The sequence below is a fragment of the Rhipicephalus sanguineus genome, chromosome 1 (genome assembly GCF_013339695.2).
Source record: "Rhipicephalus sanguineus isolate Rsan-2018 chromosome 1, BIME_Rsan_1.4, whole genome shotgun sequence".
Classification (NCBI taxonomy): Eukaryota; Metazoa; Arthropoda; class Arachnida; order Ixodida; family Ixodidae; genus Rhipicephalus; species Rhipicephalus sanguineus.
In genome coordinates, this window is record NC_051176.1 from 68,944,201 (window position 1) to 68,969,556 (window position 25,356).

General features: G+C 45.5%; 1 protein-coding gene across 1 annotated transcript in view; it reads left to right on the plus strand.

Moving 5' to 3' along the window:
• Window positions 1–25,356, plus strand: part of LOC119396279 (hemicentin-1) — a 77,043-nt gene that overhangs the window by 11,373 nt on the left and 40,314 nt on the right. The window contains exons 2-5 of the mRNA XM_049414665.1: window positions 541–681; window positions 2,412–2,602; window positions 7,776–8,118; window positions 16,101–16,265. Of these exons, the coding sequence (XP_049270622.1) occupies window positions 541–681; window positions 2,412–2,602; window positions 7,776–8,118; window positions 16,101–16,265 (840 nt within the window). The remainder of the gene's footprint in view (window positions 1–540; window positions 682–2,411; window positions 2,603–7,775; window positions 8,119–16,100; window positions 16,266–25,356) is intronic.

Consider the following 25,356-nt stretch of genomic DNA (forward strand, 5'->3'; position numbering starts at 1 on the left):
TAAAATATCTTGATGCCGTTCGAAGAGTGCAACAAATTTTCAGCACAGCAATGTATTGCTTATTCCTGAAGTGCCAAGAACAACCATCGTCGGAGTAACTTAGCCGATGCGGAGGCTGGTTATTTACGCCGTTCCCTCAGAAAACGGGAACTTGTGAAAAAATACCATCCCATCTTTCCGCCTCGCCGACATGCATATCGATAAACAGAAAAACTGCTTCGCAATGCATTTTTTTTTCTTTGTTGACGACGAATCCATCTGCCAGAACCGCCACCGCACGCGTGAGAGTGAATGTCGTCTGCTACATGGACCTTGATGGCATGTTTTGCGTGCTCTCCCCTGGGTAGCTTATTGGCTGAAATTATCCACGAATAGCTTCCTAAGCACTGCAGCACTAAATCTTAGTTTTATCTTTTGCGCGGCAGATGACTCGGATAATGGTTGGTATACCGTGCGAAAAAAGAATACTCCACATTTATCGTTCGGACAATTGGTGATAGAAGGTATTTTACGCTGTAGTATGCCTACTTTATTTTGCAGAGACGTATGCTTCAGAAATGGGAGACGGCGTGAGTGAGCTTGTTTTGGACAGCATTGCCCAACGTGACCAGGGTTCGTACACCTGTGTGGCCGAGAACGGTGCCGGACAGCACAAGGCCACGGCAAACGTTGTAGTTGGTGGTGAGTGTGCACTTGACCTTCAGTCGCTTATAATGTACGAGCCTCGTTGTGAGGAAGCTACATGTGGCATAAAATAGCTCTGCTAAAGCAAATATTGGTTTAAACGTACATATGTTGCACTATAATGGCATTCACACAATTTTTGTTGAGTTTCTTATATCTAGCATTTTGTTATATTCATGTTCATTACTTGTAGGTTTGACCTTATATCAACATTGATGTGGCCAGGGTCCTAAGGACGCTGTTGTTTGCACTGAATTGATACGGCGTCATTTTGTATTGTAGTAATAAGTACTTTGTTTTGTTTAGAAGTGTCACAGTATTTTAGAAAGTATTAGTGTTCTAGTTGGTTGCACATGGTTAATCAAGCTTGATAGGTTTTTTTTCCTTTAGCTCAAGCCTTTCAACTAAAAGTATGCATGAATTCTTAATACCATACATAAACTACTATAACGTGTTCGGTAAATAAGGTGAATTAATTGGAGCACGTTAACTGTGTTAACTTGATGGAACTTGAACATCGTATTTGAATACCGAATGTTAAATTTAGCAGTCAATGTTCAGTTACAATAGTTGCCCCACAGGGGCGTAGCCAGAAATTTGTTTCGGGGGGCGGGGTTCAACCATACTTTATGTATGTTCGTGCATGAGTTTGTATGTGCGCGTGTATATATATGCAAGCAAAACTGAAAAATTTCGGGGGGGGTTTGAACCCCCCCCACCCCCCCCCCCCCCCCCCCCAGCTACGCCCCTGTTGCCCCATGCGTGCAGCATGCTTATGTGGGATTTAGTTTTGGACACAGGAACATCTTTCGCATGCCGGTGTTCTTCTAATCTGCCGCCAGAAACAAAAACGTATTGCCCATGCTACGACGGAGCTGTAGTGTCTCTGGGAAAACGTTTCTCCGCTATAATAAGAATTCGGAAAAATGGCTTTAGTAGTTAGAGGAGGTCATTCTACCATGTTGTCCTAAAGGAAGTTTTCTGACCGCACTTTGAAACACGACTTGGTTTCCAAATAATAATAATAATAATAATAATAATAATAATAATAATAATAATAATAATTGCTGGGGTTTTACGTGCCAAAATCACGATATGATTATGAGAGACACCGTAGCGTAGGTCTCTGGAAAGTTGGTTAGTGTGAAAGGGCCTGTGAACTAACGCGAAGTTTAGAGCATTACATTTCCCATAGCAACAAGGTAGATCTGGTAAAGATACCGCGGTACTTCCATGAAATGCTAACGTCAGGTGGTCGTGAGTGACAGTAGAGTTAAGTGATTGTGCGGGCATTTTGTAGAAGGCTCGTGCAAGTTCACGTAGAATGTATTGGCCGGTCGCCTGTTATGGTGGAAATGGTAGAATGTTCAGCATGTATATTTTGCACGTTTAAATAATCTGTATGATTCAATAAATCACCAGTTGAGAGTCGGCGCTTCTGTTGTGTCACCTTTCTTCGTTACGACCGTTTGCGCGCTGTATTTTTCGTGTAATCTTTGTATCATTTAGCTATTTTCTAATGTGAACAGTTTTTGGAGTTGAACATTACACAATTGTACCCTGAGCAACATTGGATGCTGCATCTGAGGCTGCATCGCCGTTCCTTCTCTTTCTAGTTACTTTAGACGCCCCTCGTTTGTTCTTTCCTTCATTTTGCTTTTTGAACACCCGAAACAGTACTGGCTCTTTATTTCTGGATGCTTTGTTCTCAACTATGGCCGATGCAGTCAGTCCTGTGATAGCAGAGGCACCGCCGTACACCGAAGTAGCTGCAGGCGGGGACGTGTGGCTACACTGCACCGCCAGAGGAGATCCTGCGCCAAAGGTGTTCTGGCTCAGAGACGGACATCAAGTAGACAATGCAGGCGGTCGTATTCGGCATTGGGACAATGGCTCTCTGCACATCGAGCCGGTTGAGGTATGCCGCGGGTGCAGTGACCATCACGTCACGCGAGATCGCATTTATGATCCCGAGAACAGATGCAGCCGCGTGAATGTCTTTCAAGCTAGGGCAACTACTTGGTGTGAGCTGGCTGGTGACATTATCAATAGTTTGAGCATATTGACGATATCGTGGCAGACGCCACGAAGCCTTTTATTTGCACTTTTCTTTTATGCCGAATAGGCCCAATCGGCCCTCTCAAGGCCGATGGTTTGTGTTAAGAAGCCTAGAATCTTCAATCCTGATGGATATTTTTTTTCTCTTCTTTCAGCGCATTTCTTATAACTGAGATAGCGAAACATTCCACGTCAGGCGCGCCTGAAATTGGCACACATGAGGCCACCAGTAACCATGTTTATCCCAGTCTTTGAACCCTGCACAGATTAGCTGTAAAATAATGAGCATGGGCCGCCTGTGTACATAGTCATGTGGACAAATCGCGCAGCTACCTCTTCCAGGTTAGCTGGAGAACGAGCACTCCCCTTCCCTGTGATCTTACTGGCTAAGACGCAGTGCATCAACCTGCCATCTTAAGGGGGGACATGGGTCCTGAAATTTTTTTTTTAATTCTTTGTCGATTGAGATGAAACTTGCGGAGTTTATGCATATTTGTGTGCAGATTTCAAATATGCAATTATTTTTCTAGTATAACATGTAGTTTTTAAAATATCAAACATTTCATATGCTTTTTGGGAGCCCCAGTTTGCCTAAACTGAGAGAGTTACAAAGTAATTAAGCACATCAGAATGACCTCCAATGAGTACAGAGTGCAAGAAAACAAGAATGGATGTTCTAAACCCATTTGAACGAAAGTTATGGCTCGATGAACGTTCCAAATTAGTCTACTCCAAGCTGGGATTTCAGCCACAGATATTCAACATGCCACAACTTTTGTTCAAATGGGCTTAGAACATCCATTCTTGTTTTCTTGCACTCTGTACTCATTCCAGGTCATTCTAATGTGCCTAATTACTTTGTAACTCTCTCAGTTTAGGCAAACTGGGGCTCCCAAAATGGCACATGGAATTAAAAAACTACACATTGTACTAGGAAACAAATTGCATATTTGAAATCAGCACACAAATATACATAAACTCAACGAGTTTGATTTAAATTGGTAAAGAACTGTAAAAAAAGTTTTCAGGCGCAGTGTCCCCCCTTAATGGCAGCTTGATGAGAGGCTTAATGTAAAATATAATGGCAGTGTCGCAAATTAACGTTAATAATTGTTCCGGTTCAACGTCCCAAAACCACGATTTGATTATGAGGGACGCCATTGCGAAGAACTCCGGAAACTTTGACCATCTGGTGTTGTTTAACGTGCACCTAAATCTATGCACACGGGCCGCAAGTATTTGCACCTCAATCAAAAATGCGGCCGCCGCGGCCGGAATTCGATACCGCGACCCTAGGGTCAGCAGTCCAGCACCATGACCACTAGACCACAGTGGCGGGTACGAATTCACGTGGAATATCCCTATAATTACAATCGCTATCAAACAAGAGATCCCAATAACCTATATTAGAAGAATTCTTTTTATTCAAGTGTGCTTCTCAAATGTGCTGTAACAATTTGTGGCGATTCCTGATTGCTGGGATTGACCTATTACTTCTAGTGTACTAGTTTTGCACCGTGTGCAAGCTGTGGATATGCATCTGAGAAGTTATCCGGGATCTTAGGGCGAGTAAAAAGTAAATCCTAACTGTAGAAGGAGAAAAGAAGAGTACTACTCCGTGCAGTTATGGGTTTTCTAAGACAGAAGTATTTCGCGTGAGGTTTACTTGCGTTGTCACTGTGAGAGGTGTGAGTATGCATTTTAACAGGCTGCTTTTTTTTTACAAATGCATGGGAATACGCCGTTCATGACCTTTTTTTAGTTTCTAAAGTAGACAGCGGGCAGAAAAAAAATGGCTGCCTCTACCGCAGTCAAGAGTAGATGTAACCATGAAATATCTACCGCAAAGGAGATTGGTTGAATATTATACTAGCCGCAATCGTGTGCATGTTTGCAAGGCCACGCCCCACAAAACTACACCACACTACACTGTGCACTCGTCCATATGGTCGCCATTGTTTGCTGTCAGTGTGCGACATAAAGCCTGGGCGTGAGTAGTACATGCGGCCGATGCGACCACGACGCGACAACCCGCGCCTGCAAGGTTGCCTCTGGCAACGCGCCGTTTACTCGCCCACCACTAGGGGTCAAAGTAGCACAGTCTGGGCGCTAGCGTTTAAAAGGGCGAATGTGTGGTGCCGTAGCTGCCTTTGCAACGCTGCTATTTTAAGTTGGCGATACGACTTCGGCCTACAAAAAAACTACAGCTTCAGTGATAGTGTGAACAAACACTAAGAACTCTGAAGGAATATATTTTTCAATTTGTTTGGACTATAGCTAGGGTATGTAATGCGGTCCTGTACGAAGGGTCGACTGCCCAAGATCGCATTTTTTATACTTTTGGGCCGATTGCCTTGATGCCTCATTTCAGTCTCCTAATGATGGCCGGATGATCTCGTGTGAGTTCACGGATAACGGCTCTGGCATTTGGCATGTCCACCAGCGGGATTCTGCTCGTTATTCCTCCTCCTGCTAATGACAAAAGCACAACGCGCACTGCAGATCTCAGGTATCAAAACAGTTAATCTTCTAAATTAACTCGTGAAAATTATCTGGAGTTTTAGGCTACCAGAAAGGTGATATAATATTGTGAAGAGATTTAGCAAAGGAAGAGATAAATACTTGAATCAAGATTCAAGCGAAATTACCAGTGTGCATAACTTTGCATGTCAAATGCAGTCAAAGCAGTTCAGCGAAGAGAAGTAAACATCACAAGTAGTAGGATACAAATGCGTGTACATAAACACTAAAATAAAGAAATGCTTCATCCTGTGTCGAAAACTAGTCTTACTTTCTTTTTTTCAAATACAGTAGAACTCCGCTGTTACGTTCCTCACTGCTGCGTTTTCCCGGCTGTTACGTCGTTTTCCGCCGGTCCCGGCATAGCTCCCATAGGATACAATGTATTGGGAACCCCGCTGTTACGTCGTAACTGTCGGCCCGTTCCCGTATGATACGTCGCGAAGTGCGCTCGGAGCCGACCGAGTGACTACCAAAGAGAGCCGCCATGGTGCATTTTCACGCAGCCTCGTTTGACCGTAATATTAGCCGCATGAGAGGCGCAAGCAACAGAATCTTTCAATTGATGCAAACAAAAGCATGGCCTTCGAGATTCAAATTGCAAAGATGGCGTCTATGACGTAACTGCTCGCGAAAGCAAGGCCTTCGAGATTGGCATTTACTATTGACAAAAGCATAGCCTTTGAGATTTGTATTGCACAAACATGGCGTGCGTATGACGTAATTGCTTGCGAAAGCAAGGCCTTCGAGATTGGCATTCACTTCTGCCATCGCGTTGGCGTAGACTCATCATCATCGTTATTTGTCGGAGAGCGGGAGGAGTTCGAGCTGGTTGGAGCTCGCATGGTCGTGCGTGCGGTTCGCGGTCGGACTCGCCGCGCTGGTCGTGATTGCGTGTGCTTAGTTCTTTCATGCCTACAGCTGTTGGTGTTAAAAAAATCACATACGTTGATTACATTTCTGTGGATGAGGCCGTCCTAAGCTTCGCGTTTCTATCCATCGACTAGATCGCGGCTGAGCGCGCCAATTTTCGTGCTGCTCGTAAGAATTGAAATAAAATTCTGTACCACTAAATATTTTGCCGTTTTTCCTGTTTTTCGGCTGTTACGTTTCCCGTCTCTTACGTTTATTTCCTACGGTCCCTTCAAAAACGTATCAGCGGGGTTCTACTATACAGATATGCTCAACTGTACTGTTTCCACTACAGAAGAAAACTATTGCATATCTCTACTATTTGATGGTCAAGTGATTGTGTGCCATAATTTGTCCTTGCTCGGGTCGAAACAAATGAGGTCCTTCGTAAGTTATAATGACTGTCACGAGTTAGGTACATATTGCTGAATGGTGAAAAGTCTTCGTCAGTACAGTTATAAATGAGAACCATTAGTTTAAACTTGTAGCGTTCAGAGAAGCGCATTACATGAAAAACACAGAATAAGTTGCTATGGCTATTTGGCCCTTTTGGTAATAGTTTGCGTGTCTGAGAAACCTCAATAACCGATATAGCTTACTTGAATGGCGTATGAATATCAAACGCATTTCCAAAGTTTCTTCTACTGCAGAAGCCGTGAGGTCACTAGACGACTGAAACCGAAGCCTCTGCACAGGAAAATGAAGTTCATTAAGGGAATTCCAGCCTACGGGATGCTCTAAAGAAATATATACATGCATGTGTTCGTATATTGATGTCACTGGAAAACATGAAACCACTACTATAGCTCGACCTAAATATGAGCTCCAAAATTTGCCGCAGTAAATGCTCTAAAGAGTTCATTTGTGGCTCCAATTGGAGCTTTTAGGTGCTCCAAATGCTCCTCTGATGTAGCTTCGGCCAACCACATCACTCGACTTGTGTTCGGGGTTTTAGCGTATGCTGTCCTAACTTCAAAATGGCCATGAAAAGCACAAGTTCATCACTGTGCACAAATTATTTTGCCCCCTTTATGGAGATTTACTGCTTCAAAGGACGATGAACTTAAATAGAGGGTTTATTGCACCAAAAAATGCAGCACGTGCAGACAACACCTATCTTACGTGTCTGCAGAGGCAATAAAGATGAAGGCCGAGGTATTTATAATTAAGGGTATCAAGTGGTCACATGCAACCAGTACTTTAATTACAGACCTTGCTTGAGCTGTTACGTCAGGGATGAGCAGACCATTTAAATCCATCCCGTGTGAATCATTACTTGCTGTTTTAAAGTCATCATCAGCCCAGCCACGGTGGTCTAGTGGTTATGACGCTTTGATGCTGACATGAAGGTCCCGGGATCGAATCCCGGCCGTGGCGACTGCATTTTCGATGGAGGCGAACATTTTCGAGGCCCGTGTACTTACATTTAGGGACTTAGGTGCACGTTAAAGAACCCCAGGTGTTTGAAATTTCCGCAGCCCTCCACTACGGCTTCTCTCATAACCATATCGTGGTTTTGGGACGTTAAATCCCATATATCATCATCAAACCAACTAATGAGTCTCCAGCTGGAAAAGCACTCCTCTTCGGTAATCCTACAGGTCGACGATGCCGGGGAATACTACTGCTTGGCGAGCAATAAGTTTGGCATGGTCCAGACGAACCTAAGCTTGTCTGTCCTTACGCCACCTTCGTTCGACGAGCCACCCGAGGACGTCGTTGTACGTGAGGAGGAGCCTGCTGCGCTAAAGTGCATCGCCAGTGGATTGCCAGCGCCCACGTATGCCTGGTTCAGGGTTGGGCAGGGTACTGTCCAAACAAGCCCCTTGCACAACGGAACACTCCACATCATGCGGGCACAGCGCTCAGACGAAGGCCTCTACCGGTGCCAGGCAAGCAACGTCCTTGGTACAGCCACAGCTGAAGCCCGTCTCATCCTGCGAGGTAACTGCATACCACGTAATACGAGCGCATGTGCTTTACGAGGCCTGCTAACTCATTCGCTCAAGTATTTCCTGCACAGCACGTTGCTTTTTGTGCTGCGACCTGTTGCCACAAACACGAAGTAGCTGCTCACACAAGGGACAGTGGAAACATAAGCGATTTTTGCACACGCATAACTCTATAGATTGAATAAATGACAATTCGTCAATACGGGGTTTCCCTGGAACCAACGTTCCGACAAGTGGTCTTGTCTTCTCTGAAAAAAAATTGCACCATCTCCCGCTAAAGGGGACCATGAGGCGATGCGAAGCCGGAGCACTTGCACGATCGCGTTCCGTTGGCGTTCGCTGGGCATACTACCGACCTCGCGTCGTGGAATGCGAAGAGGAACACTACGCGCGTCGTGTCTTCCTTCTAGCCTGGCCGTTAATTCTCACAGGGCGTGCGGGGAACGTCGACAGGCGCATGAGAGAGAGGCAGCGTAGGAGAGGAGACAGAGGGGGAGGGGACGCGCATGCGCTGGCCCTCATCGCGGTGCTGCGAAGGAGATAATTTGGGCATGTCGAGCCCGCATTTCAGAGGAGCCAACCGAGGCAAGCGCTGGACTGAACGCGCGCAGCGCTCTACTATTTGAAGGAGAGGAGACTAGAGGAGGAGAGTAGCGTATGCGCCGTGAGAGCAGAAGCGAGAACGCAGGAGAAGCGCAAGCAGGTGCTGGCAGAGAAGTGGAGAGAGTAACGCGCAGCTGTTGGAGAGAGGGAAGGAGGTGAGTCGCGCATGCTTAGTGTGAGTGCGGACAATGCTGCGTGCGGATTACCACGCCGCCATAGAGTTTCTTACAATAATACCTAGAGGGGAATCTGGCGCTAGTGTCTACGCGGGCTCCTTGAGCGGCGCTTCAACCACCATGGGAATGATGGGAAGTACAGGCTTTGGATTTGCTTTGGATGGATTAGGTTCTTGAGATTCGCGACGCTCGTTTGCAGAGTGTAAAACAAAGCGATATGAAGTTATTTCTAATTCGAACTTGCTTTATTCTTTTGTGCGTAAAACTTATTGCAAAAAGTTTGCGTGACCGTGGGATAGAACTGAAACCTGGACAAATTTAACCACCAGGGTATGCATTGCTCTGCAACTGTGTTCCAGATTTGGCATCACAATATAATGAATTATTTTCTTTACAGCACTTGAAACAAACGCGCTTGTCTTTCCCTCGAAAGTACCCATTATCTATTTATAGAAATAACAGTACCGTATTGAGTGAGAAACACTTAACGTATCGTCTGCTGCGATGCCAGGTGCGTCTGTCCAAGTGGTCTGCCTCCAACGCATCTCTAGTTTTGTTGTGAAGTCGAGTCAGAGGAGCGTCAAGGTGCGTCTACTTAGCTTTGCCGTCGTTTTGCAGCCGATTTGAACGAGTTTTGGCAAGACGCGCTTATCAAAAGACGTGAACTCTACGCAATTTCCTGCACTGGCATGGGACGCTACATCTGTGCGCAGCGGTGAGTGCACGACGCTTTACTAAAACTGTCATATACAACCTGTAAAGCTGCAACGAAACAGGAAATCAAGAGATCTAGCGGTCTTCAGCCTCTTTGAACAACAAAGGCACTGCTTGAGTGCTTTGTAACGCACCACACTATCCACGCCTCGCCAAGAACGAAACTGAAACTGTAGAAGAAGATCCGTAGACAGTTCGCAAGCTAACGAAATCTAATCCGAAGCCTGTACTTCCCATCATTCCCATGGTGGTTGAACGATCGCAGCGCCAGTTTCCTCTCTAGGTTACTGTATGAAACTCTATGCACGCCGCCTTACATACCCCCGAGCAAGAGATACTTCGCATCTAAAAGACAAGACCACTCGTCGAAACTCTGGCTCCGGCGACACCCCGCGTTAACGATTTTTTCATTTCTTCAAGCTTGCATATTTCCTGATCTTCTGCTTTGTTTTACAAGTAGAATGACATTTTGTTCGGATGCATCGCGTTATTTGAATCTTCTGCAGAGTACAAAACTCGCCACCATATCTTGTCAAAAGATGTTCGTCAATACAATGGCATCGTCTTTAAGAAAACCAACATTTAGACATTCAGCGCGACCACTGCCGAGAAGACAGGAGTGTCAGCACTGTTTCAGCTTGCTGGAAGTCACAACAGCTTCCATAAATGTCGCCTTTGTGATTGTTATACAAGACCTATTAGCTCGCAAATATGCAATAACAGACGATCGAACCTTTTTATCGCAGTGATTGAAACAAATGATTTTTCAGCTTGATTTTGTACATGCATGCTGCAAAATTTGTGAGAAAGTTTGGTTTTAACTAGAGGTGTGCGAATAGCAAAATTTTGGGTGTGAAGCGAATTCGAATAATAAAGATTGAGTGCGAATCGAATCGAATAATTTCGAATAATTTGAATATTTCTCAAACATTTTTCGAATAATTCGAAGTGAAATTACAGAAAAAGTTGCAGAGAATCCCTAAGTATGTTCTTATGAGATAGCAACATGAAAGTGTTTCTTTTCGCTAGGGTGATGAAGCACTGGCAGGGTGGTGTTTCATAGTTGTCTTATCAAGAATGAGGCAATGTAGAGGCCGAATTGTATTTATGTACATGATTTGGTGCAACCAAAGTGTTGCCGACAACACTTTACACGTGATAGGCAAAGATGCCATTTTCTCAGCCTCTTATCCTCTCTGACCTTCTGTGGAAGCCCAACTGATGTGGCGGACAAAGGTGTGCTCCCTTCAAGTCCGGAGTTTCAAATCTGCCTCGTAGACGTCGATATATAAGAACATCTGAAATTTTGGATGCTGAAAAGCTTCGGCTTCCGATTTTTCGGACTTCCTGCCCAAATTTCTGGTCCAGAACAGTATTAATTGAGCCCCAACCTCTGCCACATCTTTTATCTCCATGTTGGAACCAGCGTTTTCTTGAGTTAGTACTTTTGCGACCGTAGCAGAGCTTGAAAGGCAGCTTTGCCGCAATGCCGAGGTGTGATGAGGTGAAGCATATTGAATATCTAGGGACCACTTCCAATCTGACGTTGACTGTGTCTTGGCAAAGTTCGACCGTAACGGAGCTTGAAAGGCAGCTTTGCCGCAATACCAGGGTGTGATGAGGTGAAGCATATTGAAAATCTAGGGACCACTTCCAATCGGACGTTGACTGTCTTGGCAAAGTTCGACCGTAACGGAGCTTGAAAGGCAGCTTTGCCGCAATACAAGAGTGTAATGAGGTGAAGCATATTGAAAATCTGAAGGGGTCACTTTCAATCTGACATTGACTATATTTGTTTTTGGGATGTTCGAATAGTTCGAATAATAAAATTCCAGTGCGAATCGAATTGAATAGCAAACACTATTCGAAAAATATTCGAAATTTCGAATATTCGCACACCCCTAGTTTTAACCCCAAGCGAAAACGTTATGAAAGAAGAAAGACAGAACAGAGGCTTCGAAACCAAGCTCAGTAAAATTTAGGTGCTGACTCTGTTACTTTCTTTCGCACTGCAAATTGTTGCTTCCGCCGACATATTCTCTATTGTGTTTTGTGCCTGGAAGTACGTGGCATTGAAGGTCGCAGACTGTTGAGACGATACGGAAGCAAGTTGTGAAGTATGTGGCAATATGCTACAATCCGTAATATCAACGTTTTATTTAGGCAGTCTGTAAATCCGAAGCGCTGTGCCTGCTAGCATAGAAGCCCGAGAGCACGAATAGACACTTCTCTCAACTTTAAACCAAAAGAGGGCGAACATATGAAACAGCTGGATGAACAAATCACATCTACAGCAATGTTCCTGTGATCACATTGTCATGATGTTAATGTTGACGTATGTCGTTAAAGTCATACACGTGTTACCGTAGTTTATGTTGAGACATATGTACATTTATAAACGTACAGGGGGAATGAAAAGAAACGCAAACAGCGCGGCGCCCTGTTTGCATCACGCTCTGACCTTGGTGGCAATAAAAAGATGCTCGATAGTTCTTGATTGTATCATGGATGACTCTAGTGACTTTTTATCACCGACCAGGCTACAACCACTTCAAAATTAATGCGAAACAGCAGAGTTTGTAGATGCCGCGTGTTCGCGTTTCTTTTCATCCCCACTGTATATAGCCATTGCTTGTGGGCAGTATGATTCGCCTGCTTTTACTGCATGAAATTAGAATTTGAAAAAAAGCACATCATCGCAATGTGATGTTTAAGTGGATTCATGAACGAAAATCTAGGCTCTGAGTCGACTGTGTCTTACTTGAATGACATATAAAAGGCAAATGCGTCGCATATGATGCCATCACATGCATAGTGCTTCACAAGATGAGATTGTGGGAGTTTGGCCTGAAACACATATTGGCATGTATTATAGAAGCAGCAAGAGCAACAAAGGTACCACTCAAGTAAAGGGGGAAATTTGGTGCGCGACTCTGGCATACGCGCTTAAGAGGTGGACATGTTTTCATCGCTCCTATGCAAAGATGTTAAATTAATTACGAAACGCTCCTGCCGTAGTTAACTGTTATGACTTAATCTGTTTCGTTCTGTAATTGCGCGTACAAACTTGTGAGGCCCACTCGCCGCTTTTGCCGACCTCAGTCTGGCTCACACACATGATCTTCAGGGCAAGCATCAATCAGCTGCAAATATCCCGTGATTGTTGGCCATTCCACCGCTTCTCTTAGACAGCTAACAAATGCTGTTTCTCCAGATGCCGACCACCACGATTTAGTTTCGGCTCAACACATCTGTTCACAGTGGCTTTACGACTCTTCTGGAGCCGAGAAACCATTACGCCAGGAAAACCGAGAGTGTAGGGTACAGCCTACCTACACTTGGTTAAAACTTATGAAAGCGGAATAGGCCCCGCCCAGATCACCGAAGTGTGGCAGCCAATCACCTTCGCGACTAAATGAATTGTCCTGTTTATGCTCATGGCCACGTTCTCGGACAGCAGGTTTGAGTGCGCAGCCTAGTGCAGCTTTGTGTGCGTCCACCTTGGAGGTGGAAATGTCACTGCTTTCTAGAAAAAAAGCCACAAGGAGAAGATGCAAGCTGGAGATGAGCAATTCGTGAACACGGGTTGTCGATAGAGCCGACGTTTCGACAAGCGGACTTGTCTTCTTCAAGGCTGCAACTGATTTCGTTAGCGCGTGTACGTATATGTTTCGTATGCTCCCCTCCACCAAAAACAAGGAAAGAGGCCAGGGCAACAGCGGAGAGGGGGTGGAGGTAGGAGATGGAGTAGCCGGTGTGCCGAAATGGGTCAGTCAAAGGGAAAGGGGAATAGTCCGTAAAAAAATGAAAGCGGGGGAGGGGGGGTTATTGCGTCAAAGGGTAGAAGGGAGGTAGATGTTTCGTTCGCTGAATTATGGTTATCCCAACGAAGCACGATCTCACAAGCCTTTCTTCTAGGAACTTGTAGTCGTTCTGAGGCCCGTGGAATTAATCTTGTCAGGGGGTGCTTCGTTCGGATAACCATAATTCAGCGAAACGTCTACCTTCCATGTACTCTTCGTCGCAAGTCTCTCTCCCCCCCCCCCCTCCGCACCGCGCTTCCGTTTTCATGCCTATTCCCCATTCCTCCTCACTCACCCAATTGGACACGCTGGCCCCTCCATCTCCAACCCCCCCCCCCGTTTTTGCACTAGCCTTCTCCTCATCCTTTGTTGGGTTTGGCGGAGAGGATACGAAGCATATAGATGCACGCGCTAAGGAAATCAGTTGCAGGCTTGAAGAAAAGCCCGCTTGCCGAAACGTTGCCGCCAGCGACACCCCGTGTTCACGAATTTCTGAACTGCTTTTTAGAATTTCATTCAGAATTTCTGAACTGCTTACCAGACTATAAATGGTATTGTCTGCACCGACGTCATTTAATATTGCACGCAGATATCTCAGAAAAATAGAACCAAGACACAATGTTTCAAGCTTTACTGTACAGTTAGTCTCGCGGGTTATATCTACGAAATGTCGTCACCTTTTTGGTCTGTTTTTTATTTGTTTATTTATTTATTTATAGATACCGCGATCTGGTACCAGATCTTAGCAGGGCTGTTGTAATCAGCGGTGCGCGTTATGCGCACTAAAATATGGAACACTTTAAATTTTATTTTGTTTGTGCATGGAGCCAGTGCTAAAAATTAAAATATTATGATGAGGGTGAAGGTTATAAGCAAACATTGCCTTGAGGTATGGCTTCACAGCAGTGACGATTCCGTCTCAAATGAGGGATATACTCAGAAAAAAAAAGAGCATATTTATTCGTTTCGAATATTTTAACGCCTACCGTATTTATTCGAAAATAGGTCGGGCACGAATATAGGTCGACCCCTACTTATAGCGCTCTACGAGAAATAAAAAAAAAATATTCGAAAATAGGTCGACCCATGTTTTTTTTTAGAAACAGGAAAATTGAAACATAGCACACCTTTATTTACAATTAACTTAGCGCCCTAGTCGCTGCCGGGAGTGTCATGTTCGTCAGATGTGCAAGGAAGGTTGTCGGATTCTTCGCAGGCATCCTCGGCATCCGAAATGACGTCGACTTCGCTGCCATCGATTGCGTTGGAAATGCAGCACTTTTTAAAACCAGTCACGATAATTTCCGCTGGCAAGTCTTTCCGCGCGTCCTTCACCCACGTCGCAACTTCATTGAGGGAAGCCCTTCTCGCGGCGTCCCGTCGGTGTCATTGCAGCATCCTCCTTCAAGCCACTCTTTGTAACTCTTCGCCACCCGGTCCTTAATGTAGCCGGGACGTCATACCTAGCGGTATGACGACCAGGTCTGTTGGCCTTCTGCAGGGCCTCCTTGACGCCCGGAGCCTCAGTTCTTTTTCAAGAGCGTCATGCCTGCCAGTTGCTGGGCCGCGAAAAGCACGACGCTATCCATTGCACGCGAACAGTCGGTCCCGCTGCTTCCGCCAACCCCTAATCAACTTTCACGTCGAACTCACGCTGAGCGGCACAATTGCTGGAATTCTCGGCAAAAAGTATCACTTGACGCTTGAAGTCAGCTGTGTAGCTCTACCGACGTGACACCGTCGCAACCGCGCATTTGCAAATGCGAACCGTCACGTCAGATCAAACAACAAACAAAGAGTGAGGCCTTAGGCCAGTGCCAGTGTGGCCGGTGCGGCTGCGCGTCGGCAGGCAGCACGGCTAGGGGGCTAGGGACTTCACGGCCTACCTAGGGAAATCACGGGTTCCAGCGCAAACATGGCGGAGCGGCTGCATTTCGCGGGGGCTTTGAAAAGGCGGTGTGCAGCTATTGCACAAATAACTTTTTTTCTTAGTTACTTAGTCGGAAAAGGCGAACGGGTACGGTTTTTATACCAGATTTTATGGTATATAATGTGCGTATGTAGCAGGAACTGCTTGAAGAACAGCAGGCGCGGCAGTTGAACGCCATAGGTGCGGTGCTTTTGGTCGCTTTGATCGCGAATATAGGTCGAGATTCTTTGGTCACGAATATAGGTCGATAGCTGATTATGGGCAACATTTTTGGGAAAAAAGGTCGACCTATATTCGAATAAATACGGTAATTTTCACACCAAACCATTATGATGCATTCTTATATTCAATCAAATGTTTCCACAAGACTATTACCAAACAAGCATAACGGCACACGCGCAGCCGCAATGATAAACAAATATATCGCATTCAATTAGCTTATTACTTGCTCTTACGACGCTGACGTGTTAAGGAGGGGCTGCAGCCTGGAGCAAACTCTTTCGGCTGTCACTCACTTCACCACGCCACCAAAAACAGACTACAGCAGCGCCGTACCCTGGAATTTTTTTCGGGGGGTGTTTTATTTGTGGCTGGTTAAAAGCGGAACAGCATGCGTACTGCTCATTTTTATCGCACTTGGACTTAACGCGCAACATCATGGTGATGGAGGCAACGACAATTCACTGTAATTTCTAATGCAATGATAAATTAAATTTAGTTGTAATAATCTGCTTTTGCGCACACGCAGTGGACGGAAACTGGTCCGAGTGGTCGGAGTGGAGTGATTGCAACTGCGACGGCCTCCGTAATCGGACTCGACGCTGTGATTCCCCGCCACCGCGCAATGGCGGAGAGGACTGTGTCGGAGAAGCGCTTGAGACCGAGACTTGCGAGGATGTGATGTGTCCGCCTGGTTGGTATCGTGTTGCTCTGTGTTGACATTACTGTAGCATGTTGCAGTCCCAAATTTACGCCCGTTCTTTATAGCTATCTGCAGAACTACCTCTTCAGACCTGAGAAGATTGCATGAACAAACAAAATAACGTGCTTCGTCTAGCATAAGCAAAACACCCCTCGCTGCACTCACTGGAACACATATGTAGCATTGAAATCGTAAAGCTTTCTGACGGTTGCTGTGTAGTGGGCATAAAATAAAAACGATAATGATGTACTAGCATAGCAGCCTCAGTGACAAAAGAAGGCGTCTTTCTTTCTAGCTTTCTCCTTTGTCCCATTGTGCGTAAGATCCCATGACGTCAGGGCACACCGTGGGCCAGAGGCACCCAGAAGGTTTCGTTGTTTTGGCTGGAACTCCACATCGGCAAGAAGCAACGAGATTAACAAAGAGACCACTAAGGCATGCTTGCAAATGCTCAAACTCGATATTAAAAAAGAACTACGAAGCACATTGAAGATAAATAAAAAGCAAATCACTACAAAAAGTTGATATATATATCACAGATGCTCACAGTTAAGTAATGCAATAAAATTCGGCTGAGTAGATTACGGGGAAATCAATTTTGACCGAAGGTTGCTGGCGCCGGCCCATACCAAACTTTCGTTATTTAAACTTGCCACCGAAGTTGGCTGGTAATCTTACATGCACCCGACCACAATGGCTGCCGGATTAATGGTTCCATTAGCAGCAGTATCCGACTTCGTGGTGGTTAGAGTGCATTGAACGCGTCCAAGACACGCCATCTTCTGTTGAAGCCGTCCATTTTTAACCTGCTTCAGGAAAATTCAAAGGCGAAAACGGTAGCTTGAAATGAACTTCTAGAGCAGGTATCCAATTCTGAAGCTGCCTTTCTCTTTTGAGAAAGCTTGTCCGAGAATTCCTGAGGTGGTGCAGTCCAAGACCAAAGCAAAGCAGCGTTCGCAACAACCTAGTCAGAATCGGTTTGGCCAGCATTATCGAGCCATCGTACCAGTGTCCTCACCACGGCCATCACAAATCACAAGATGGCGACAATTGTTGGCGAGTTCGCGCAAAATGCCGACGGCACGCCACTTCAGTAGATCAACCAACATGAGTCGCATGATGAGTTTCCTCTGTCTAGATCCTACATGAACAAGGAAAAGCGCAAACATAAACAATAAATCAGGGGTCAGTGTAAGGACGTTTGCGAGGCACACGGTCCTTCTATTCCCTCAGGGCCGATTGGCTGTTAGTTGCAATAGCGTCATATTGCGTCGATGCCGACAGCGCAGTGCTTGCCAGCTATCCCAGGTGAAAATTTTGCTACTGGTTTCTACTGGTCCCAGTTCAAATGGTTTATTAACCAATTCTCAGTTGGCGGTCGCGCAAGTTGGCGCTGGGACCAGTTGGCGCTGGCACTGCCAACCATCTCGCATTGAGTGGACATTCAATAAATATCAAGCATACGGTATCCAATATTTAGAGGATGTCCATTTGGACGAGAGTGGAGATCTATAGGTGGTCCACAGCAGTTCACACATAACATTGACATGATACCAAATGACTAGAGCTGTGCGAATAGCAAAATTTTGGGTGCGAAGCGAATTCGAATATTGAAGTGTGAGTGCGAATCGAATCGAATAATTTCGAATAATTTTCGAATATTTCTCAAACATTTTTCGAATAATTCGAAGTGAAATTACAGAAAAAGTTGCAGAGAATTCCTAAGTATGTTCTTGTGAGATAGCAACATGAAAGTGTTTCTTTTCGCTAGGTTGATGAAGCGCTGGTGGGGTCGTATTCCATAGTTGTCTTTCTTATCAAGAATGAGGCAATGTAAAGGCCGAATTGTATTTATGTACATGATTTGGTGCAACCAAATTGTTGCCGACAACACTTTTCACGTGATAGACAAAGATGCTATTTTCTCAGCCTCTCCTCCTCTTTCAACTTCTGTGGAAGCCCAACTGATGTGGTGGACAAGCGTGTGCTGCCTTCAAGTCCGAAGTTCCAAGTCTGCCTCGTAGACATCGATATATGAGAACGTCTGAAATTTTTGGATGCTAAAAAGCTTCGGCGTCCGATTTTTCGGACTTCCTGCCCAAATTTCAGGCCCAAAACAGCATTAATTGAGCTCCCAACTGTGCCAGATCTTTCATCTCCATGTCGGAACCAGCGTTTTCTTGAGTTAGTACATTTGCAACCGTAGCAGAGCTTGAAAGGCAGCTTTGCCGCAATACCGGGGTGTGATGAGGTGAAGCATATTGAAAATCTAGGGACCACTTTCAATCGGACGTTGACTGTGTCTTGGCAAAGTTCGACCGTAACGGAGCTTGAAAGGAAGCTTTGCGGCAATACGAGAGTGTAATGAGGTGAAGCATATTGAAAATCTGAAGGGGGGCACTTTCAGTCGGACGTTGACTGTATTTGTTTTTGGGAAGTTCGAATAGTAAAAATCCAGTGCGAATCGAATAGAATAGCAAACACTATTCGAAAAATATTCGAAATTTCGAATATTCGCACACCCCTACAAATGATTTATTTTTCGGTGTGGGGATGCAATCTGTCTCAGTGATCGTAAGCATGGCGGTGTGGGCTCTGGTATCCTGTAAATATAAAAATACATAACATAAAAGTGTGTATATAGAATACATTTATTTAACGTTCACAGCAGTGAAAACACAGTTAACATAAATATATAAACAGGTAAAAGTGGCGCGCACTGAGTACTCTGTGAAGGAAAGCATGTTAAAAGGGTAATCCGGACTTATACAAATTACCTCAGCAGCAGCAAGACAAGCAATGACACTTGTGGTTCGAGTAATGAGCGTCAGTACCATGAGGTACTCCATTTAAACGTGGCAACTTGCATGAACACAGCTACTGCATCTTTTACAGCGAAAGCTGTTATGAGATCATTTCACCGGCCGTTTTTGGTGCCGTAGTTGTCCGCCACCGCCGCCGCCGCCGCCGCCGCTGGTGTCCGTAACCAGTATCGCTCGAAATAAGAAAAAAAACTAAATAAGAAAAAAATTCCAGGATGGAACGAGGTTCGAACCTGGGCCCTCTGCGTGGGAGCCCAGTATTCAACCTCTGAGCCATGCCGGTGCTTGAAACTGCTTTGCAAAAAAGGTCCTATACAGGCTTCATGTCGGGAAGGAACCACATTAGCATATGCAATATAGCGTGGTAAAAGAGTAGAATAAGCACCAAGCGTCGCACAACGCGAATTCTGTAACCAGGCGTCACACAATGTGAATTGCGCAACGAGTAGGTTGTTGAATGCTTCCAACCCATTACAAAGAGCTCTGCCATAATTCTTCATCGTCATCACGCAGAGCATCAACAAAGTGCGCATAATGCCTTACATGCGTTTAGCAGGTACCACGGCTGTCTGTAGAATGACGAAAAATGTCACAGTGCCTACTGCCCTACTTCTCAAAAATTACAATGATTTATAGCGTAGTGGGTTCCTCGCAAGTGCACTTCTGTTGGTTGCCATGGAAGCCCATAAGGCTCCCATGATCCATTTCCTCAGGGTCTCAATAAAGTCAATTCTCTCTCTCTCTCGCTCTACGTTTCTCCGGTTAAAGTGTGTTATAAAGCGTGGTGGGACAGTTAAATAACGACCGGGCGTCACACAATATGAATTACGTAACTAGTGGGTCGTTTAAAGCTTCCAACCCATTACAAAGGGCGCAACCATAATTATTCATCGTCATCAACCACCGCATCAACAAACTGCACATAATCGCTTACATATGGTACCTCGCTTCTCCGCAGAACAACGAATAATGTCGTGCTGGGTGCTTCCCAACTTCCCAAAAATTATGCTTTGTGGCATAGTGGGTACGTTGCTAATGTACCTGTATTAGTAACCACAGGAGAGTTTATAGCGGGCTCTAGAATGCCGCTCATCCAGCTTCGCTGTGACTGTGCTGCGCTTTCCGCGCAGGCCTGGCATTTTTTTATAAATAACGCAATAGCAAAAAACAAATGAGGTGCTTCTAGCAGGTGTTGGAACATATTTTGAGATGTGGGATATGCTTGCACATGTTGTTGTACATTATTTGAAAGAAATAGTGAGTGAAGATTACAGTAACATAAAGCTCAATTATAGCAAAAGTATAGTTTTACCAAAGTCACATGGATGGCAATCACGCTGCCTTCAAAAATACTGATACTGGGCAATCTATGCGTGGAAGTCAAGATGGCTTGACCCGTCTGTGAAACACTTGCACAGTTTATGTGTTCTTTCAGGCCAATTTGTTGGCTAGACAAACCATGTAACGATTACTAATGTACACCTTAGACTACTCTGAATGGACGTCAGATGTATTGAATTGTATGTGTAGCGCCCTCATTTGGGCGACGAGAAAACTGGGGAGCGCGCGACCGCGAGAGAAGAAAATAAAGACTGGCGCTTGCCTGTGGCACGTGGCCACGGCTGGCATTCCCTGCTGGTGTCGATTCTTGTTCAGCCGTCTGTTTCCTTCGCTCCTGTGGTATAAGCCTACAGAGCAGTATAATTCGAAGAGTGAACCAGTGAGGGACTGCCGCACAATCTGTTTCCTAGTTTTCAAGGAGAGCAGGAACCGGAGAGGGATGCACTCCCTTTTACGCATATATTGTACGCTCGAACCAGCGTACGCCAATGCACGATTGCGATGGCAGCACCCCTATAGCAGCGAGTTGCCGCCTGGAAACATTTGACCACCCCTGTACATTCTAGCCCTGTTGCACTGTCGTTAAACTATGTGAATGAGGCTCTATTGTACCACTTGTTCGAACCCTACGGACCATTAACCGCATACACTTTTTTATTACTGTACTTGCGAAAAGTAATTCCGGTTGTTCGATTTTGGATCAGTCTCAGTGTGTTTCTCTCTTTGCGCGTATAAGCATTGTTAGGTGACTCACCCAAGAAATCTCTCAGTTCGTCCATCCATCTATCCGTCTGTAACGCCTAACATGAGGCGCTCTATCTGGCAGCGAAGGAAGTAAAGAAAATCGTTCGGCGGGAGTAAATTTGTAACCGACGACCTCACGCTCAGTATCCAACTGTTTTATAACTGGGATTAAAGATGCCCAGTTGCTGAAGACAATATATGTGAAGCATTTGTAGAGGCGAGGTGGTGCCCACGTGACGAGCATGTCTGGTCACATTAAGAAGTGTGTAGAGAGCTGACGTGTTCTGGGAGTGCTATGATGCCACCTCGGTTGCAGCCGCTTACGGACTGAATAGCGGCGGCGTGGGAATGCTGAGAAGGAGCAGGAGTACCGATTTTAGCGGAAACTAGAACACCAGAAGTACGGACGATAATGCGTGAGCATTCTGCTACTTGCTCATCTCCACGCATACGTCACATCATTTTTAAGCAAAACGAAGACAGCAACCACAAAACCACAGCAGTTCACTCGCTAAAGACAACGGAGATGAGAAAGCGCCAGAATGTTTACCCATATTTAAACAACTCCAGGGGAGTTTCTGTAGAAATAGTTTTTCTTAGCAAGTACGTCCTGTCAAATTTCCAGGGACAGAGAATCCGTACGTTCCTTCACTTACGTGTAGAATTCTTAACCACATGGCGCTCGTATTGCTAAATGCAGAAAGCTTACTTAGATACTATGCAACTTCGTTTGCAGCGGAAGAACCAGACAAGGCTTTCTGGGGCCCCTGGAGCCCGTGCAGCACGTCGTGCGGACCGGGGCTCAAAGAAAGAACATGCATGTCTACTGCTTCCGGCCAGCCCTGGAATGGACCAGTCAACTCTTCATCAGATTGTGAAGGGCGGATGCGCGACGTGGTTGCCTGCTTTGATGAGTTCCTGCCCGGTAAAAAGGAGCCCCTGCAGAGCATGCTCATCTCATATGTTGTTGGAGTAAACAGCTATTGCGACTTGCAATCATCGTTAGCTGCGGTGGTATAACTGCACTACGCTCTTAGCACACTCTACACGAGATAGTAATCTAATGCTCAAGGCTATTCTTCGAAGCTTTTGGTTGCACACACGTTCATACATAATATACTGTTCATTAAACATTTTGTTTCCACACTGGGGTTTTTAATTAGAGCTGTGGTTTTATGAGTGCCATCGCCTAACTTTGACCAATGATTTGACCAAAACCAAGGATAGGGCTCTTGATCTTTATGACTATGAAGGCCCTTTGGGCTGACAAAGTGATTGGTTCGCAATAACGCTTTCTTACAGCCCACTCCTGTGCAGCCGTATATTAGCCGTCAGTTAAACTCTTCAGCCTGGTTACGCCTTTTCCTCAGCCTCTCCTCCTCTTTCAACATTTGTGGAAACCCAACTGATGTGGCGGACAAGGGTGTGCTCCCTTCAAGTCCGGAGTTCAAATCTGCCTCGTAGACGTAGATAACATCTGAAATTTTGGATGCTAAAAAGCTTCGGCGTCTGATTTTTCGGACTTCCTGCCCAAATTTCAGGTCTAAAACAGCATTAATTGAGCCCCACCTCTGCCACATCTTTCATCTCCATATTGGAATCAGCGTTTTCTTGAGTTAATACATTTGCGACCGTAGCGGAGCTTGAAAAACAGCTTTGCCGCAATACGGGGGTGTGATGAGGTGAAGCTTATTGAAATCTAGGGACCACTTCCAAACTGACGTTGACTGTCTCTTGGCTAAGTTAAACCGTAACGGACCTTGAAAGGCAGCTTTGCCACATTACGGGGGTGTAAGGAGGTGAAGCATATTGAAAATCTAGGGACCAGTTCCAATCAGACGTTGACTGTCTCTTGCCTCAGTTCGACCGTAACGGAGCTTGAAAGGCAGCTTTGCCGCAGTACGGGGGTGTAATGAGGTGAAGCATATTGAAAATCTAGGGACCACTTCCAACCGGACTTTGTCTCTTGGCTAAGTTCAACCGTAACGGAGCTTGAAAGGCAGTTTTGCCGCAATACGAGAGTGTAATGAGGTGAAGCATATTGAAAATCTGAAGGGGTCACTTTTAACCGGACGTTGACTGCATTTGTCTTTGGGAAGTTCGAATAGGAATAGTAATATTTCAGTGCGAATCGAATCGAATAGCAAACACTATTCGAAAAATATTCGAAATTTCGAATATTCGCACACCCCTAATATATAGTAACAAATTGAAATTACCGCAAAATAAGACGGACACAAGGACGAGGCCGACAAAGACATCGCATGACATTCCCTATTTGTTGCAAGCGCATTTAATTGATTCGCCCTTGCGGCGAAACCGACTTTTTTGTACTGCTATTTTTTCCTTCGCTTGTATCTGTCAACCTTAGGGGCGAGGTCATGCCGCCTGCATTTGGTCTTTATTATGTTTGTGTGAGGTGCATGTAGTTTCGACACCAGTTGTGCAAACCCCGTACATATGCCATTTGACTTTAGATTGCGTCACATGTATCAGAATGCTTGCTGTAAAAAAAAAACACAAACTGAGTTTTTGTCTCTTGGGCGGGGACGTGTGCTGACAGTGACTTATACATGCTTTCAAGGTGCCATTAAAGTTTGTCGAGCTGGACCGATGCTCTCTAAATATATGAATAGTAGTTCATCGCATGCCTCTGTGGGCCGTGGCACAGGCTAAAGGGCCCAAGACACAGTCAATTTATAAAGTTCTTTTGGTCAGCATATGCATGCAACGCTATAGTTTTTTCTATATCTCTCTCTCTATTGTGTCTTTCAGTCCCCAATCCCCTTACCCACGCAGAGTAGCAAGTCAGCGAATTACACACGCCGGCTAACTTCTCATGCCTTTCAATAAAGAGCTCTGTCTCTCAATCTCTTAGCTTGTTTTGAACACTTATAAGATGAAGGTGACATCTCCATGTGTGCCCAGTGAATGGCGGCTGGGTCCTTGGTCCGATGGGTCCGCCTGCTCAGCGTCCTGTGGTGGCGGCACTCGCACTCGAAGACGCAGCTGTGACTCGCCCGTGCCGATGAGGGGAGGTCGCAGTGCCAAGGGGAGCCTGAGCAAGAGGATTTCTGCCACCCAGATAGCATGCCCCGGTTAGCGTACCACTTTTCCTACGGCACGCAGTTTTCGATTTCCCTGCACTAAAGTCACAGTAACAACAACCCTGGGCATTGCGCACGCTATTCTTCCGTCGCCTCTATAGCTGGTATGGTGGTGGAGGTATTCCAGGTAAATCTCGTAGATGTAAGATTACATAATGTGAGCATCAATAACAAGCATGCATCTTGGAATAAAATTCGCAACTTCACTCTCAGCATGTGAATGCCGTAGCCAAAACGCGCCCATACATGATGGCTTCTAAAGGTTAATTTAGAAACTCCCCTTTTTGCGATGCTATTTGTATATGTTTTTAGCAGCAGCATGCCAACCACTACCCCTTACGGCTATACAACCCTAATTTGTAACTTCGACTAACGCGGCCCGGAGGCTTTCTTGATCCCATCATACTACTGCTATTTGAAAAAAAAAAGATGACAGAATCCCGCTGAAAAATACGTGGCATGGGCTGGCTATCCCTTAAGCTCTGTTGCAATCAACACGCGTCTCATACACGAAGTTACATGATGGCAAGAGAGATGTCCCGTCGTGTAAGGAGCAAGTTCTTAATGGGTACGTCCGGGTCTCGAATGTAAACTGCGTGGTCCTCCTGGATACTCCCATCTCATCCTGGGCATCTAGCCCTCTAGGAACAACGAACACAGCAAGCAGTAGTGCCAACAAAATGACATTTATTGCACCTGCTATGTAGTGATACAACTAGCCGATATACAGAATAGCATGCCACTGTAACATGTTCCAGAATGCAGCAAATTGGACTCCACAGCGCGTGGATGTCGAGCAAATAATGTTCCCTCCTGCCAAAAAACCGTGCCTATGTCATTTGCATATGTCTCGCGAATGGGAGCATGGGAGAGAACGCAAAGGCGTCCGATGGATTGTCCGTTGGAGTTCCCCGTCTTAAATGCGAAGTCGTTCCGAAGTCGAAGAGAGCAAGGAGGGAGGGGGTGAAGTTTGTCCTGCGCCCCGGCTATCACGCCGTCTGGGGGCAACCATGAACGACTCCGACCTAGAGTCGGTTACACCGTAGAATAAATACAAGCTCCGCCGCC